This window comes from Macrotis lagotis, chromosome X (genome assembly GCF_037893015.1).
Source record: "Macrotis lagotis isolate mMagLag1 chromosome X, bilby.v1.9.chrom.fasta, whole genome shotgun sequence".
NCBI lineage: Eukaryota > Metazoa > Chordata > Mammalia > Peramelemorphia > Peramelidae > Macrotis > Macrotis lagotis.
Genome location: NC_133666.1, coordinates 521,680,522 through 521,697,409, shown reverse-complemented (window position 1 = coordinate 521,697,409; position 16,888 = coordinate 521,680,522). Strand labels below are relative to the sequence as shown.

The following is a 16,888-nucleotide window of genomic DNA, read 5'->3' as shown; positions in this document are numbered from 1 at the left end:
AATCTACACACTTCCTTCTTTGAAAAGTGACATTTGTCCATATGAAACCCTGGAGAGTGAGCAGAGGCAAAGAACCTGAAATATAAAGAACAATCAAGTTACTAGCATTGGGAGTGAGTCTTAACCTTTTTTTTTGGCCACAGTGTTCTCCTGAAGGCAGCATAAAATATATCCAAAGGAAAACAAATTTATTCTCTCAAAGGAGCAATTATAACTGGGGCTCCATTTCCAAAGGATATAGCATCTTATAAATCAACTATGACATCATAAAAATACAGCTATAAATATCTCTTTAATCACTTAAAATTGTTATTAATACTAAATTATTTAAGTTGACAAATTCATTAGTATGTAATAATTATACAATTTACCTTAACATATTTTGTGAAATAATCTCTACTTCAGGAAGAACACTGTGAAAGGCATAAGTAGAAATATGTAATTAAGGAATAATATAAGTCATAAGGACCTATGAGAATAAAGTTCTAAATGATGATAGAATTTAAAATTAGAAAGTAACTTAGAGGTCATCTGGTCCAACCCTCTCTTGTACAGATGAGGAAAATGGACCCTGAGTTTAAATAACTTCCCCAAAGTTGCACTTGTTGTAGAGATAGGCACAAAGCTGGGCGTGAGGAAAAGACAGTAAAAAGCATTTAATAAACTAACATCAGCCGAAGAATTGAGACAAAGAACGGGCCTACTTTACTGTTTGTGGCAGATGGTGTAATGTTAACAGATGACAGAGAAAGCAGAACAACACAAATGGTACTTTGCTCTCTATTACCTAGAAATTCAGACTTTAAATGGTATAATAAACATGGTTAAGAAGAACCTGGGATGGAAGGAACAATGACTGACTACCATGGTACTTCGATTCTTGATTTTATTGCTATAGGGACTCTTTCCACCCATGTATATTAAAACTTCTCCACATTTTTTAATTCTTTGTGAATTATACCAGAGTCCATGTTTCCATAAACCCTCTACAGAGGAGACTGTTTATTATAAGGCTTCCTCTATATCTCTTAGTATCTTTAGGTTATTAATATAACAATAGGGCTATCCATTTCTAGTTCATTATTCATATGTCATGCCCTGAATAAAAGATCTTCATAATGCAAATTAATCTTCTCATTAGCATATTACAACCCATTTGTATCACCATGCATCATTCTACCATAATTTTAGTTGCTTTTGCTTTTCTAAGATCATGATGTTCTGTGATTTGCAGTTATATAGCAGCCTTGGGAGAGCATAGATACTAAAGAAATGAATTTCCAGCAGTGAGCAGTTAAGAGAGCATCAAAAGTTCCATGCAGATTTCTCATTGAGAACCAGTCTGATATCTTTCTTAATCAATTCCCAGTCAAGCTTATTGTTATCTTTGTTGTATGTGATATATACAGTGATGGACTATTTTGGCCAACTACCTCAGAAAATACTTAGACTTTAACATTTTTTCTTTCTTTTTTTTTCAAAAAAATATCAACCTTTTCTTCCCTCTTCCAAGTCTCTTGCAAAATATCCCCATCCCCCAGGCCTATTGAAAAAGCAGTGGGTAAAAATGCAAAAATAAAATCTCTGCTACAGACATATATAACCAAGCAAAATAAAGTCTTGCACTGATCACATTCAAAAAAATATTGTCTCAGTATTCATGCTGAGTCTGTCACCTCTCTGTCTGGAAGGTTAATTGTTTCATTGTGAGTTTTTATGGAATTGCGGTTGGTGATTATGTTGATCTGAGTTCCTTAGTCTTTAAGAGTTGTTTGTATTTATGATATTGTTGTATAAATTGTTGTGGTTCTAATCACTTCATTCTGCATCAGCTTATACAAGTCTACACAGATTTATCACATTCATGTACCATAACTTGCTCAAGCTATTCCCTAATTTATGGACAGCCCCTCAGTTTCCCATTCTTTTCTACCACAAATAGAACTTCTTCAAGTATTATTGTACATATAACACCTCTTTCTTTGATGTCATTGGGGTATAGAACTAGAACTAGTAGTGGTATTGTTGGGTCGAAGGGTGTATAATACAATTTAATAATAGTACCAAATTACTTTCCAGAATGGCTGAAACAGTTTTCATAATTCCAGCAGTGCATTAATGTACCTTTTTTTGCCATAGCACCTTCAGCATTTGTTATTTTCCTTTTTTTGGCCAGCTTTGCCAATCTTATGGGTTTGAAGTCATACTATTGTTTTTTTGTATTTACATTTTCTAATTATTAGTGATTTAGAGCATTTATCGTGACTTCTTCATTTGGATTTCTTTCTCTGAAACTTCATATTCATATCTTTTCACTTTTTTAAATTGAATATACCCATATATTTATATGTTTATCCCTCTATTAGAATATATACTCTTTGAGAGTAGGGACTGTGGTAAACATTAAATAAATGCTTGTTGGTTTGACTATTATTGCTATACCACTATCCTTTATTGTCATTACAGGTGGACTTTCTGCCCTCATTTCTTTTCTCTTTTGAAGCTTTCCTTCACAGAGATGCCAGATTCATTTTCTAAAATCACAGAAATGATTCCCATAGTCTAGTTGAACTGTTCTTCTTGATGATCCTTGTAAGTTGTACTGTATGTCCTATCTCCATTCCTTTTCACCCACTATCTTTCATGCTTTATAATACATTTCTTCTTCTCCATTTTCTTTCATAATCCTAGATTTCCTTCAATACATAGTTCAATGTTCAGTTTTTACATGAGGCTTTTCCTAAACCCTTTCCTCCAAGATTCTAGTTCTTCTTATTTTCCACTCCCTCACCACTTAGCTTTTGTCTATAAATGTACATATCTTCCTTAGCTAGATTATAAACTTCATGAGTGGAAAGACCTCTCATGTCTCTTTGTTTCGACAAGGATGGCTTGTCATAAGGAAAACAATTAGTATAATAAAAAATATAAACTAATCCCATCATTTTTATTTCAGGTAATGCAGATAAAAACTCTTGGTATAATTACATTTATTTATGTCACACTTCCCCTAAAGCTCACTCATTAAACCAAAAACTAGTTATTTGTAATAGAGAAATACCAAAAGCTTTCCAAGTAGAAGCAAAGCAAGAATGTTCTTTCTTCATATTTGACAAAGTTCTAGAAAGGGTAGTTATAATAATAAGACAAAAAAATTAAGCATTGATAAAGAAGAAACAAAATTATTATTATTTCTAGCTAGCATCATGATATACTTAGAAAAGTCCCAGAAATTTTCTAAGAGACTGATTGAGATGGATGAAATGGTAAAGAAATTTTATTCCAAATTCCTATAAAGTATATACAGTTTGTCTGGAAGCTAGCATATCAAGGCATAGTATTTGCATTTTTCTAACTAGAAAATATTTTTAGAGATATAAAAGAAGGCTTAAATAACTGAAAAGATAAATATTATACTTTCTTGGACTGGGTCATTATAAAAATGCAATACAAATTAAGTTAACTTAATGTTTTTAATGCTATATTAGTCCTATTTCCAAGGGAATACCTCTTAGAACTATCTATATATACAGTATTGAAATTAATTTGGAGGAGCAAAAAAGGTTCCAAGTTTTGTATGAAGGAGATATTATCAGACCTGAAACAAAACTGGTATAAATTGAAAATAAATCATTGGAATAGAGAAGAAAAAAGAAGGAACCAAAACAAAAGTCCAAAGATTGATAAAAATAAGAAACAGTTACTGAAAATGTTGATTTTTTTTTTTTTTTTACAAGAACCCTTAGAGCAACTGGAAAGAAATTTCTGGGAGGGATGCTAGACTTAGAGTCTGTGAACATATTTTTTGTCTCTGTTGTAATTCTATATATTTTATTTTATGCATTAAAAAGCAATTAAGAAATTGTCCAGGGGTGGCTAGATGGTACAATGGATAGAGCACCGGCCCTGGAGTCAGGAGACCTGAGTTCAAATGCAGCCTCAGACACTTAATAATTACCTAGCTGTGTGGCCTTGGGCAAGCCACTTAACCCTGTTTACCTTGCAAAAATCTAAAAAAAAAATTGTCCATAGGTTTTATTAGATTACCAAAGGGCAGCTATGTTATAAAAATGTTGGACAAAAAAAGCAAAAAAAAAAAAAAACCAAACCAAATCTGGCTTAGACCAATCTCTTATCCCATTTACTACATTGAACTGAAAATGGATTCATAGCCTGAATTTTACAAAAATCAAAAATCATAAAGAAGAGGTCATAGGATCATAGAAGCTTACATACAGAGCCAGGAGGAGTTTAGAGGTTCAGTTCTCTTCTTTTGCAGAAGAGGAAACTGAGGCCACAATTGGTTGTGACTTGTTCATTGTCTCACAGGTAATAAGTAGTTGGGATAGAATTTGAGTCCAGGTTTACTAATTTCTTTTCTCTAACTTAAATTATATTTCCTACCTTTCCTAACTGGTTAAAGACAAAATTCTTAAAAGAAATAATAAAGGACAAAATAGATGTTTTTTTTTAATTTTATGACTTTTTTTTTAAATGCATGAATACAATCAATGAAGATTGAATCATAAAAATAATCCATGTAGTTAGGAAAATTTTATATTCTCAGTCAGAAAAACATGAATTTCAAAGTATAAAGGAATTTTATCTAATGTCTAATAATACTAATATTAACAATAATAACAACAACTGACAGTTAAGTACTTAGCACTTTTTTTTGTGAGAAAACAGAATTGCAATACCTCAGAAGAAATGTGAGACGCACAAATTGAAAGCCAGAGCTAGTTGTGCCTGACGTGTGGTAGTGCCTTGAGGAGGGGTCATTTTGGTTCTTTCTAAGCAGGAAAGACAACTACCAAACTTACAAATTATCTCATTTAATCTACATAACAACCTACTAAGTATGTGTCATCTTATCCCCATTTTACAGATGAGGAACCTGAGGCAAACAGAATGATTGACGTGCCCAGAATCAATATTGCTAGCAAGTCTGAGGTCAAATTTGAATTCAGCTCTTTCTGATTTCAAGATTATGAAATCAAAAACTTTCCCACATAAGAATTCCATATATATGAACAAGTATCTTTCAAAAGAAATGTCAGTTATAAATGAACATTTGAAAATTTACTCCAAATCACAAAGAGTAAGAGAAATATAATTAAAACCACTCTTAGTGAGTGTGCTTAAGCATGCATAATGCTTGATGAAAACTGGTTGAAGAATAGAAAATTATTAAAGGGAACTTAATAGGCCTTCTTAAGCCTTTGAAGGGATGGCTACTGGGGTTTGCTAGAACCAGTTTTTGGTGTGGGAATTTAATACCTTAGATAATGGGCAAATGATAATAATCAAGCCTTGATTTGTTGAGTCTTGATTTCCTGAACCATTGATGTCAAATTCAAATAAAAATGTCTCTCTAAGGCCACATATTGAACTAGAAAGCTATTTTTATATTGTTATATTGTCTATTTCTTGTATTGTAGGTTTCCCAATTACATTTTCTATCTAGTTCTTCCTGCTAGGGAGTGGGTCTGTGAGCCTCCTATTTGACATCTCTGTTCTGGGTCATTTATGACTTTTACTTCAGTTTCTGTAATTCTGGTTTGCTTGATGTTGATATTCACATAGGAAAGGAAAGAAAGTAAATTTTATGTCTAATATAAATAATTAAGGTATCACTTAAGATCTATACATTCCGATCATCATATAGACATAGCCATTTAAAAATATTGCAATTGTCATAAAAGACACAAATTTAAAAAAAGTAGATGCTAAGGGTACAGCAGTAGCAATAAGAAATACAACTGCAATTAGTAGAAATAGTTTTAATGTCAAAACTTATTATAATGATAAATTCAAAATATTTCACACAACTTTTGAGGTTTTGTATAGTAGTGAAAAGACTGGGATCAGATGCCATTGAAATTGGCAACCATTCTTAAAGTCAAAGTGATAGTGATAAATCACAGTTTTATAGTGTTTTATAATTTGCCAAAGTACTTTCCTTACAACTCTCCTGTGAGGGAAATAGCCGAAGAATTAGCCTCATTTACGGATGAAGAAAGAAAGACTCAGAGAAGTTGTGACTTGTCTGTCGCATTAATAGTAAATGAATTGTAGCCAAATTCAGGTTTTCTGACTCCATGACTTGTATTTTTGCCACGACTGACTTTTTTTTTCCTCAAGAGAACCATGTGGGTTAAAAACAGTATCAAGAGCCTCTTGGATTAAATCATGTGGTGTAGATGGATCCAGAATGATGGGTTTTTTTGTTTGTTTTTTTGCAAGGCAATGGGGTTAAGTGGCTTGCCCAAGGCCACACAGCTGGGTAATTATTAAATGTCTGAGGTCGGATTTGAACTCAGGTACTCCTGACTCCAGAGATGGTGTTTTATCCACTGCACCACCTAGCTGCCCCCATAATGACTTTTTAAAGAAAGTTTAGGGTATCACCCTAAACTTTTTTTGAGATCAGGAAAAGTGATAGTAAGAAAACACAAATCTTAACCTTGATGGAACTTTGAATAATTTTAACATTTCATATTGTCTCAGGTTCCTTAAGTTTTCAAACCAAAATTAGCTGGCTTTAATTTTAACTATACTTAATCTGTCTACCTTTATTTTGTTTTTCGTAATTTGACTTAACAGATTAAGTACCTTTTCCCTGCATTTAGACATGAAATGTAATGTAGGAATTAGACATATAAAGGCTCTCAGTATCTAAAAACTTGTCTTCTTATTGTATCAGATATTGAAATGATTTTTCCTTTATTCCTTGAAAAAATACCATTTTTGGTAATTTTTTTTTAATTTTACATTTTTTCCCCCCAACTTTGCTTCTACCCCCCCACTCCCATCCCAGAAGGCAGTCTGATAGTCTTTACCTTGTTTCCATGCTATACATTGATCAAAATTGAATGTATTGAGAGAAAAATCCTTAAGGAAAAAATAAAATATAAGAGATAGCAAAGTTATATAATACATAAGAGGTTTTTTTTTTTTAAATTGAAGGTTATAGTCTTTACTCCTTGTTTAAACTCCACAATTCTTTCTTTGGATACAGTTGGTATTTTCTTTTGTAGATACCCTAAAATTGCCCCTGATTATTGCACTGATGAAATGAGCAAGTTCATTAAGGTTGATCATCACCTCCATGTTACTGTTATGTTGCATAATGTTCTACTGGTTCTGCTCTTCTCACTCATCATCAGTTCATGTAAATCTTACCAGGCTGAATTACCTTCCCTCCTGGTTTCTGATAGAATGATAGTGTTCCATAATGTACTTATACCACAGTTTGTTTAGCCATTCTCCAATTGATGGACATGCACTCGATTTCCAATCCTTTGCTACTATAAACAGGGCTGCTATGAATATTTTTGTACATGTGATGTTTTTACCCTTTTTCATGATCTCTTCAGGAAATAGACCCAGTAGTGGTATTGCTGGATCAAAAGGTATGCACATTTTTATTGCCCTTTGGGTGTAATTCCAAATTGCTATCCAGAAAGATTGGATGAGTTCACAACCCTACCAAAAATGCTATTAGTGTCCCAGATTTCCCACATCCCTTCCAACATTGATCATTGTGCTTTCTGCTAATATTGGCCAATCTTAGAGGTGTGAGGTGGTACCTCAGAGAAGCTTTCATTTGCATGTCTCTAATCAATAATGAATTAGAGGAGTTTTTCATATAACTATGTATCCCTTTGATTTCCTCATCTGTATATTTGCCTCTGCATATCCTTTGACCATTTTTCATTTAATAAATTTGACTCAGTTCTCTATATATTTTAGAAATGAATCCTTTGTCAGAAATGCTAGTTATAAAAACTGTTTCCTAATTTACTACATTTCTTTTGATCTTGGTTACAATGGTTTTGTTTGTGAAAAGTTTTTTAATTTAATGTAATCAAAATTATCTAGTTTGTTTTAAATGATGTTCTCCATTTCTTCCTTAGTCATAAACTGCTCTCCTTTCCATAGATCTGACAGGTAAACTATTCCTTGATCTCCGAGTTTGCTTATAATATTGTCTCTTATGTCTAAATCCTGCACCCATTTTGATCTTATCTTGGTATAGGGTGTGAGGTGTTGTTCTAATCCAGGTTTCTTCCATACTGGCTTCCAATTTTCCAAACAGTTTTTATCAAAGAGAGAGTTTTCAATCCCAGAAGATGGACTCTTTGGGTTTATCAAACAGCAGACTACTATAATCATTTCTTGCTATTGCATGTAGTCTATTCCACTGATCCCACCACTCTATTTCTTAGCCAGTACCATACAGTTTTGATGACTAATGCTTTATAATTACAATTTTAGATTTGGTAAGGCTAAGCCACCTTCTTTTGCAATTTTTTCATTAAATCCCTGGACATTCTTGACTTTTAGTTTCTCCATATGAATTTACTTACAATTTTTTTTCTAGCTCATTAAAGTAATTTTTTTTGAAGTTTGATTGGTAAGGCACTAAATAAGTAGTTTAATTTAGGTAGAATTGTGATTTTTATTATATTGACTCGGTCTATACATGAGCAGTTGATATCTGCCCAGTTATTTAAATCTGGTTTTATTTGCATGAGATGTGTTTTATAGTTATTTTCATAGTTTCTGAGTCTGCCTTGGCAGGTAGATTCACAAGTATTTATATACATTCTCTGAAGTTACTTTAAATGGAATTTGTCTTTCTAGCTCTTTCTGCTGAATCTTGCTAGTAGCATACATATATAGAAATGATGGGGATTTATGAGGATTTATTTTATATCCTGCAATTTTGCTAAAGATGGTAATTGTTTCTAGTAATTTTTTAGATGATTTTTAGGATTCTCTAGGTAAACCATCATGCCATCTGCAGAGTGAGAGTTTTGTTTCTTCCTTCTCAATTCTAATTCCTTTAATTTCTTTTTCTTCTCTTATTGCTGAAGCCAACATTTGTAATACCTCAGAGAATAGTAATGGTGATAATGGGCATCTTTGTTTCACCCCTGTTCTTATTGGGAATACCTCTAGTTTAACACCACTGTATATAATGCTTGTTGATTGTTTCAGATAGATACTGCTTATCATTCTAAGGAACAATCCATTTATTCCCATGTTCTCTAGTATTTTTAGTAGGAATGGGTGCTGTATTTTGTCAAAGGCTTTTTCAGCATCTGTTGAGATTTTCATATGCTTTGTTAAGTTTGTTACTGATCTAGTTAATTTTTTTAGGCTTTTTCAAGGCAAATGGGGTTAAGTGGCTTGCCCAAGGCCACACAGCTAGGTAATTATTAAGTGTTTGAAATCAGATTTGAACCCAGGTACTCCTGACTCCAGGGCCGGTGCTTTATCCACTGTGCCACCTAGCCACCCCTCTAGTTAATTTTAATAACAGTTTTCCTAATATTGAACTAACTCTGCATTCCTGGGATTAATCCTGCTTGGTCATAGTCTATTATCCTAGTGATAACTTGTTGTAATCACCTTGCTAAGATTTTATTTAAGATTTTTACATCTATATTCATTAGAGAAATAGGTCTATAATTTTTTTCTCTGTTTTGACTCTTCTTGGTTTAGGTTTCAGCACCATATTGGTGTCATAGAAGGAATTAGTTAGAGTTCCATCTTCACCTACTTTTCCAGAGAGTTTATATAGAATTGGAACCAATTATTCCTTAAATGTTGATAGAATTCACTTGTGAATCCATCTGACCCTGGAGATTCTTAGGAAGTTCAATAATGGCTTGATGAATTTCTTTTTCTGAGATAGGGTTACTTAGGTATTTTATTTCCTCTTCACTTAACCTGGGCAACTTATATTTTTGTAAATATTCATCCATTTCACATAGATTATCAAATTTATTGGCATACAGTTGGGCAAAATAATTCTGAATTACTTTAATTTCCTCATTGGTGGTGAGTTCACCTTTTTCATTTATGGTACTAGCAATTTGGTTTTCTTCTTTCCTTTTTTTAAAATCAAATTAACCAGAGGTTTATCAATTTTATTGTTTTATTCTCATAAAACCAACTCTTGGTTTAATTTATTAGCTCAATAGTTTTCTTGCTTTTGATTTTATTAATTTTATTAATTTATCCTTTAATTTTTAGAATTTCTTATTGGGTATTTAATTGGGGGAATTTTTATTTGTTCTTTTTCTAATTTTTTTACTTGCATGCTTAGTTCATTGATTTCCTCTTTTTCTAATTTATTCATGTAAGCATTTAATATAATATATCCCAAAACATTAATTCTATCTATAATTTGTTGTTTGATACACTCATTCTTTATTTATGAGCTTATTTATTTTCCAATTGGTTATAGGATTCTCTCTCCCTGGCCTACTATTGCATGTGTTTTTTATTGAATTATGCTCTGAGAAAGAAGTATTCACTATTTCTGCCTTTGTGCATTTGCTTATAAGGCTTTTATGCCAATACATAGTCAGTTTTTGTGTAAGTGGCTACGTACTACAGCAAAAAAAGTATATTCCTTTCTCCAAAGGTCTATCGTGTCTTAAGTTTTCTAACATTCTATACCTTCTTAATTTCTTTCTAGTTTAGTTTATGGTTAGATTTATCTAAATCTGAGAGTGGGAGGTTGAAGTCTCCCACCAGTAGAGTCTTGTTGTCTTTGCCTTCCTGTAACTCATTCAGCTTTTCCTCTAAGAATTTGGATGCTATACCACTTGGTATGTACATATTTAGTATTGAAATTGCTTCTTTGTCTATGGTACCTTTTAGGAGGATTTAGTTTCCTTTTTATTGAGATCTATTTTTGTAGTTGCTTTGTCTGAAATAAATATTGCTACCCCTGCCTTTTTCACTTCAGCTGAAGTAAAATATATTTTGCTCAAACCTTTTACCTTTACTCTATATGTATCTTTCTGCTTCAAATGAGTTTGTTATAAGCAGCATATTGTGGGATTCTGGCTTTTAATCCACTCTGCTATTCACTTACATTTTAAGGGAAAGTTCATCCCATTCACATTTAAAGTTATAATTACTGACTCTTTATTGCCCTCCATTCTATCTTCTCTCTATTTGTATTTACCCTTTTTTTCACTTTATCCATATTCCCCAATGTTTTGCTTCTAAATACTACCTCCTTCAGTGAGTTTGCCCCTTATATCCAGCCTTCTCCTTTTTCTTTCCCTTTTCCCTTCTCTTCCTTCTGTTATTTCCTCTTTTCCTCTCCCCTCCCCCTTTCCTTTTGGTAAGATAAATTTCTTAACTGAGTCTGTGTATGTTAATCCTTCTTTGTGCCAAATCTGATGAAAGTAAGATTGAGGTGGTTCTCACCTCCTCCCTTCTTCCCCTCCATTGCATTAAGTCCTTTGTACCTCTTCATGTAATGTGATTTACCTCATTCAATCTCCTTTATCCTCCCATCTCTTTACTGTCCCCTCCTTTTTTAGGGAATATTGATTTTTAAATCATTCTATCAGAGTCATTAACAAGTCATGAGTGTCCAATACTTCTGGCTGAGTATATTCTCTCTAATAGAGTTATAATTCTCAAGAGTTAGAAAAATCTTTCTTCCAGGTGGGGATACATCCAGTTTCATCAAAAGTTGGATAGCAATTTTTTTTCTTTTCCCTTTTTTTCCCTTTTCTTTTATCTCTTGAGTCTCCTGTTTGAAGTTCAAGTTTTTTTATTTAGCTCTGGTCTTAACATAAGGTTAAGTTGGTAGTCTCCTGTTTCATTAAATGTCCATCTTTTCCCCTGGAAGAGAAGGCTCAGTTTTGCCAGATAGTGAATTCTTGGCTGCATTCCAAGCTCCTTTGCTCTTTGGAATATCACATTCCAGGCCCTTAGAGTCCTTAATGTTGATGCAGCTGGGTCCTGTGTAATTCTTACTGTGGCTCCTTGGTATCTAAATTGCTTCTTTCTGACTACTTGCAAGTGTTTTATCTTTTTTTCTTATAGTTCTGGAATTTGGGCCCAATATTACTTGGTGTTTTTATTTTGGGATCCCTTTTAGGTAGGGATTAATCTATTCTTTTTTTTCTTTTTTTTTTAGTTTTTTTGCAAGGCAATGTGGTAAAGTGGCTTGCTCAAGGCCACACAGCTAGGTAATTATTAAGTGTCTGAGACCGGATTTGAACCCAGGTACTCCTGACTCCAGGGCCAGTGCTTTATCCACTACACCACCTAGCCACCCCGATGTATACTTTAAATAACTATTTTACCCTCTGGTTCCATGATATCAGTGTAATTTTCCTTTATTAAATCCTGTAATATTGAGTCCAGGCATTTTTTATCCTCAATGTTTTCAGGAAGCCCAATGATTCTTGAGTTGTCTTCCCTGGATCTGTTTTCATGGGTCAGTGGTTTTGCTGATGAAATATTTTATATCTTCTTCTATTTTTCAATTTTTTTTTAAACAGTCTTATCTCATGAAAGTCATTAGTTTCCACAGATTCCACTCTTTTTTTTTTTTTAGAGAAGAATTTTCCTCATTGACCTTTAGTGACTCCTTTTCCAATTTGTCAGTCCTCTTTTTGAAGGAGTTTTCATTTGCCCACTTGTGGTTTTAAGAGAATTATTTTGTTTTTGCATTTGTCCAATTGTATTTTCCAAGGATTTGTTTTCTTGTTGCAAGGTGTTAAATTTCTCTTTAATTTCTGTTCCCAATTTTTCCAAAACTCCTTCCTGATTTCTTCTAAGAAGTCTTTCTGGGTGGAGACCACTTTATATTCTCCTCAGAAGTTCTAGATATGGACTCCCCTTTTTGCTACCCTGTCTTTATTTTCCTGGGATCTTATGTTGGGGGAGGGGCTAGTTCACAGACCACTAGATTTGAAATCCCTAGAGGCTTTTGCTCACTTGGTTTAGTAAGTTTAAGTGGACCAGCCAGTAGGGAGTGATAGAGGCTTTCTCAGAAGTGTCTGTGACCTTGATTTATAGCCCACTCCCTAAGCCTGGGGGTGGGGTTGGGGTGGGGTGAGGGGTACAGCTTGAGACTGGTTATCTTTGAACAATGTGGGCTGCGCCCTTGGGCTAGATAGTTAATCTCCATATTCTACTGAGAGAGCTCTGCTGCCCATACCTGAACCTGGGGGATAGGAGGGATGGGGGGTGGCTGTTACTGTGTGTGTTCTAGGAAGAGTCCCTTTCTCCCACAGGGATGGGGGGGGACTCAACTGGAAACATGGGGGCTCTGCTGAAAATATGGGGCCTGAAGCCTTGGTCCTCTAGAACAGCTGAGCTGAGCAGATTGATGTCTACCCACATTCTTCAACTCTCCTGGCCACTGTGTTGGAACTCCCCCTTCAACCCTGCTGGAGTTCCCCTGTCCACCACTCACACAACCAAAACCTCTGTGGCTGTTCTTAGGTTGGTCTTTGGGCCTCACCTCACCACCCCTGCTCTGACTCTCTGCTTCCTGCCCTCAGCTCACCCATGATCCCCTGTGACAGATCTTGTTGGAAGATGTTCTTTTCCTAGCTTCTTTTTCTGGATTTTGTCAATTGAAATTAAGAGGTTTGATTCATATTTAGTTCTGAGGGAAAACCAGCAGATAGAGTTCCTGGCTTCTCTCTGCCATCCTGGCCAGAACTCAATGACCAAAAGCACCATTTTATAAAACATAATTTTGAATGTTTTTCATTTGACATCACTACAACCAACTTAATTTCCTTAGTAACAGTTACCTTTGAATTAATTTCAATGTATTAAGTATTATAATTTTTATTAATAACTTCTTTTCAAGTACTCACCAGAATTTTTTTTATCATTATTCACTTTTTAGATGGTCATAGGTGCTTTTGTTGTTTTATATTATTTCATGAATATCTTTCCAGATTTTTTTGTATCCTACCTGTTCGATGCTTTTATATACAGTACATTAATCCATCATGTTAATGTCCCACAGTTTAGTTAACTATTTCCCTGTTGTTGGAGCTTAATGGTTGTTTTGAAAATCTCTGAACAAATAGTTCTTTTTGAATTTGATAATACTCTCAAGATCACTTACTAATTGAATTACTGGTTGATAGGGAATGATTATTTTTGTAACTTTTACTGTATACTGCCAATTTGCTTTCTGAAAAGATGCTGTAAGTTTGTGATTCCATGCCTGTTTCCTGCCCAACCTTACCAGCTTCAATTTTTTGTGCCTTTCAATTATTTTTGTCAATTTGATGAATGTGAAGTAATAGCACAGAACTGTTTTTAATTTTCATGTCTTTATTAATGAAGTTGACCTTTTTCCAAATGGTTATTGACATGTTATCTCTTTTGAAAGTTTATTTATGCTATTTATTCATGTTGCAGTTGAATTACTAATTAATTTCTGGAATTATGAAATGAAGCAAGCACATTTTAGGGGGTACTTGCTGGGAAAAATCATGATGGTAGTGGCCACTTTAATAAAACAGTGTTGGTGAATAGCAAAAATACTTAGATAAGCGACAAAAAGCTTGTGGATTCTGAGGCAAATGGTGTATGGAGGAAGATGAGATCATGGAGTAAGGCAAGGCAGTGTGGGAAGAGAATGAGAAGGGCAAAATCACTTATGTTGGGAGCACTGAAACATCATGGACATTTAGGAAATGGAAGAGCTTTCAAGAGACAGGAATTTGAGATCTCATTTTTCTAGGGTTTTGGGGGGGCAGACTTTAACTCTTATTCATGTTATTTTCTTGGCATTAGTTCATTACTTAGCCATATTATCTCAAAGTCATTAGCACCCTTAGAGTTCTGCTTGTTTCATTGCAAATATCTAGAGCTCATCTAAAGTTTACTCATCATAGGACTAAAAAATGTTCTGGCAGCAAGATTTCTGTGTTTTAAGTATATAATCTCAGGATGGAATTTATGAGAATGTGTGATTTTTGGGAAATCCTTTCCCTAGTTATTTTTTGTAGGCTTGCTAAACACTAATTTTTTGCATTTCTTTGGTTGGATGGGTTATACATCTATTTTGTTTCATTGATCTATTTATTTTTCCCATTTCCAGCTAGTTTTTTTTTTAATTTAAGGCAATGAAGTTAAGTGACTTGCCTAAGGTCACACAGCTAGGTAAATAGTATGTGTCTGAGGTCAGATTTGAACTCAGGTTCTCTTGACTCCAGGGCCAGTACTCTATCCACTATGCCACCTAGCTACCCCCCAGCTAGTTTTGATAATCATTATTTTATATTGCGTTTTAAAGTATATCTTTTAAACTCCCATCAGTTTTTCTCTTTAGTGTGACACATGATACTCTTGCGATTTTTTTCCATATAAATTTTAAAAAGATTTTGTCCAGTTCTTTTAAGAATTCCTCTGTATTCCGATTGGTATCATAATAAATATATAGATTGATTTATGAATTGTTGAAATTTTGCTATCCAAGAACACTATCTCTCCAGTTATGTTTTTTATTTTGGTTATTCGAGTTTTATACTTGTTCTTATGTAGATATTTTATATTCCTAAGTTGGTTAATTTCTAAATATTTCATCATTTTTATTGTTAAAAGAGAGAACAAAAATTTTTTTGAAATCTATTTGTACAATAATAAAAATTGGTAAATAAAGATGCAGATGGTAGTATTAACTAACATATACATAATATTCTAAAGTTTGAAAGACACTTTACATATATTTTTATGTGGTGCTTTTTGTGTCTTGAAACTTTGCTTAAGATACTCATGTCAATATTCAACAAAATTAATAGTGCTTTGATTTTCTTTTCAGAGATGTGGTACTGGATTTTTCTGTGGGCTCTCTTCTCTTCTCTCTTTGTCCATGGTGCTGCAGGAGTGTTGATGTTTGTCATGCTACAGAGACATAGACAGGGAAGAGTCATTTCTGTCATTGTGGTCAGCATCGGATTTCTAGCTTCCATAACAGGAGCAATGATAACCAGTAAGTTGGTAAAAATATGATTTTTCAAACAATTTTCTAAGACTATAATGTTCAATTATAATGTCCTCCTCCTAATAGTACAGTCTTTTACATATGATTTTTTTTTCCACTCTGGAGCAGAGTTTTTGATTTCTCAATAAATTTTTGATCCTAAAGGAAATAGGAACATTGTGCTGGGGTATAACTATATTTATTATTTGTTCCTTCAACAGAAATATTTAATCCCTAAACCTGAAACTTGAAGGGAACTCAGTAAATAGTTATACTTCTGGGAGAAATATTATGTGTAGAATTCAAGGATTTGTGCCACTAACACCTGTAACTCAGAATGAATCACTTGTCTGTGTAAAAAGATGCAAATGCAAGAATTCTTCCAATTTTTGTCTTAAATTTAAAGTTTCATGGGGTAATTGGAGGAGAACTTAACTTGCTAAATTGTAGGGACTATTAAAAAACCTTTATTTTTGTCATTTGTTCAACTCAAATATTTATTGAATATCTTTTCGTTCATTTATGCTAAACACTATCATGTATATAAAATAGTAAAAGACAAAGCACCCACCCTAAAGGAATCGAAGGAAAAGGTCAGGGTATGAACAAATTATTATAGTGTTAGGCAGAATGTGATAAGTGTGTCCTGCAATGGTTGAGGTAAGTGAGGCTATCATATCCTATTGGAGACAATCAGGTAGACTTCATTAATTTGAGATGGACTTTGGAGGATGGGAGATGTTTTACAAGTGGAAATGGAGAAGTAATGCCACTCTAATCAAGGGAAATCACATTTGCATTGCCTCAGAAGCATAAATGAGAATGATAGAATCAGTATAGTATAATTCAGCATGGGGAGAATAGTAAACGTTTATTTGGAGCTATATTTGTTTAGAATTCTTGAGTGTCACACTAAGGAGTTTAGACCTAATTGAATAGATAGTGGAGAATCATGTTGAAATATTTATAATAAACTTTGTTCAGTTTTGTTACTGAATTTATCTTTGACTCCCGAGTTGCCTGAAGTCACCTGTTCGGAAGCTTCAGTACAGTTTTGAAAACCTGCTATTTTGGGGGGAAAAACTATTTTTGAACTTGTATTAATGC

At 33.6% G+C, this 16,888-nt stretch overlaps 1 protein-coding gene across 1 annotated transcript in view; it reads left to right on the top strand.

Moving 5' to 3' along the window:
- The window catches only part of TMEM170B (transmembrane protein 170B), a 46,835-nt gene that overhangs the window by 15,234 nt on the left and 14,713 nt on the right, over positions 1–16,888 (top strand). Inside the window, 1 exon segment of the mRNA XM_074208015.1 lies at positions 15,620–15,790. Coding sequence (XP_074064116.1) covers positions 15,620–15,790 — 171 coding nt within the window.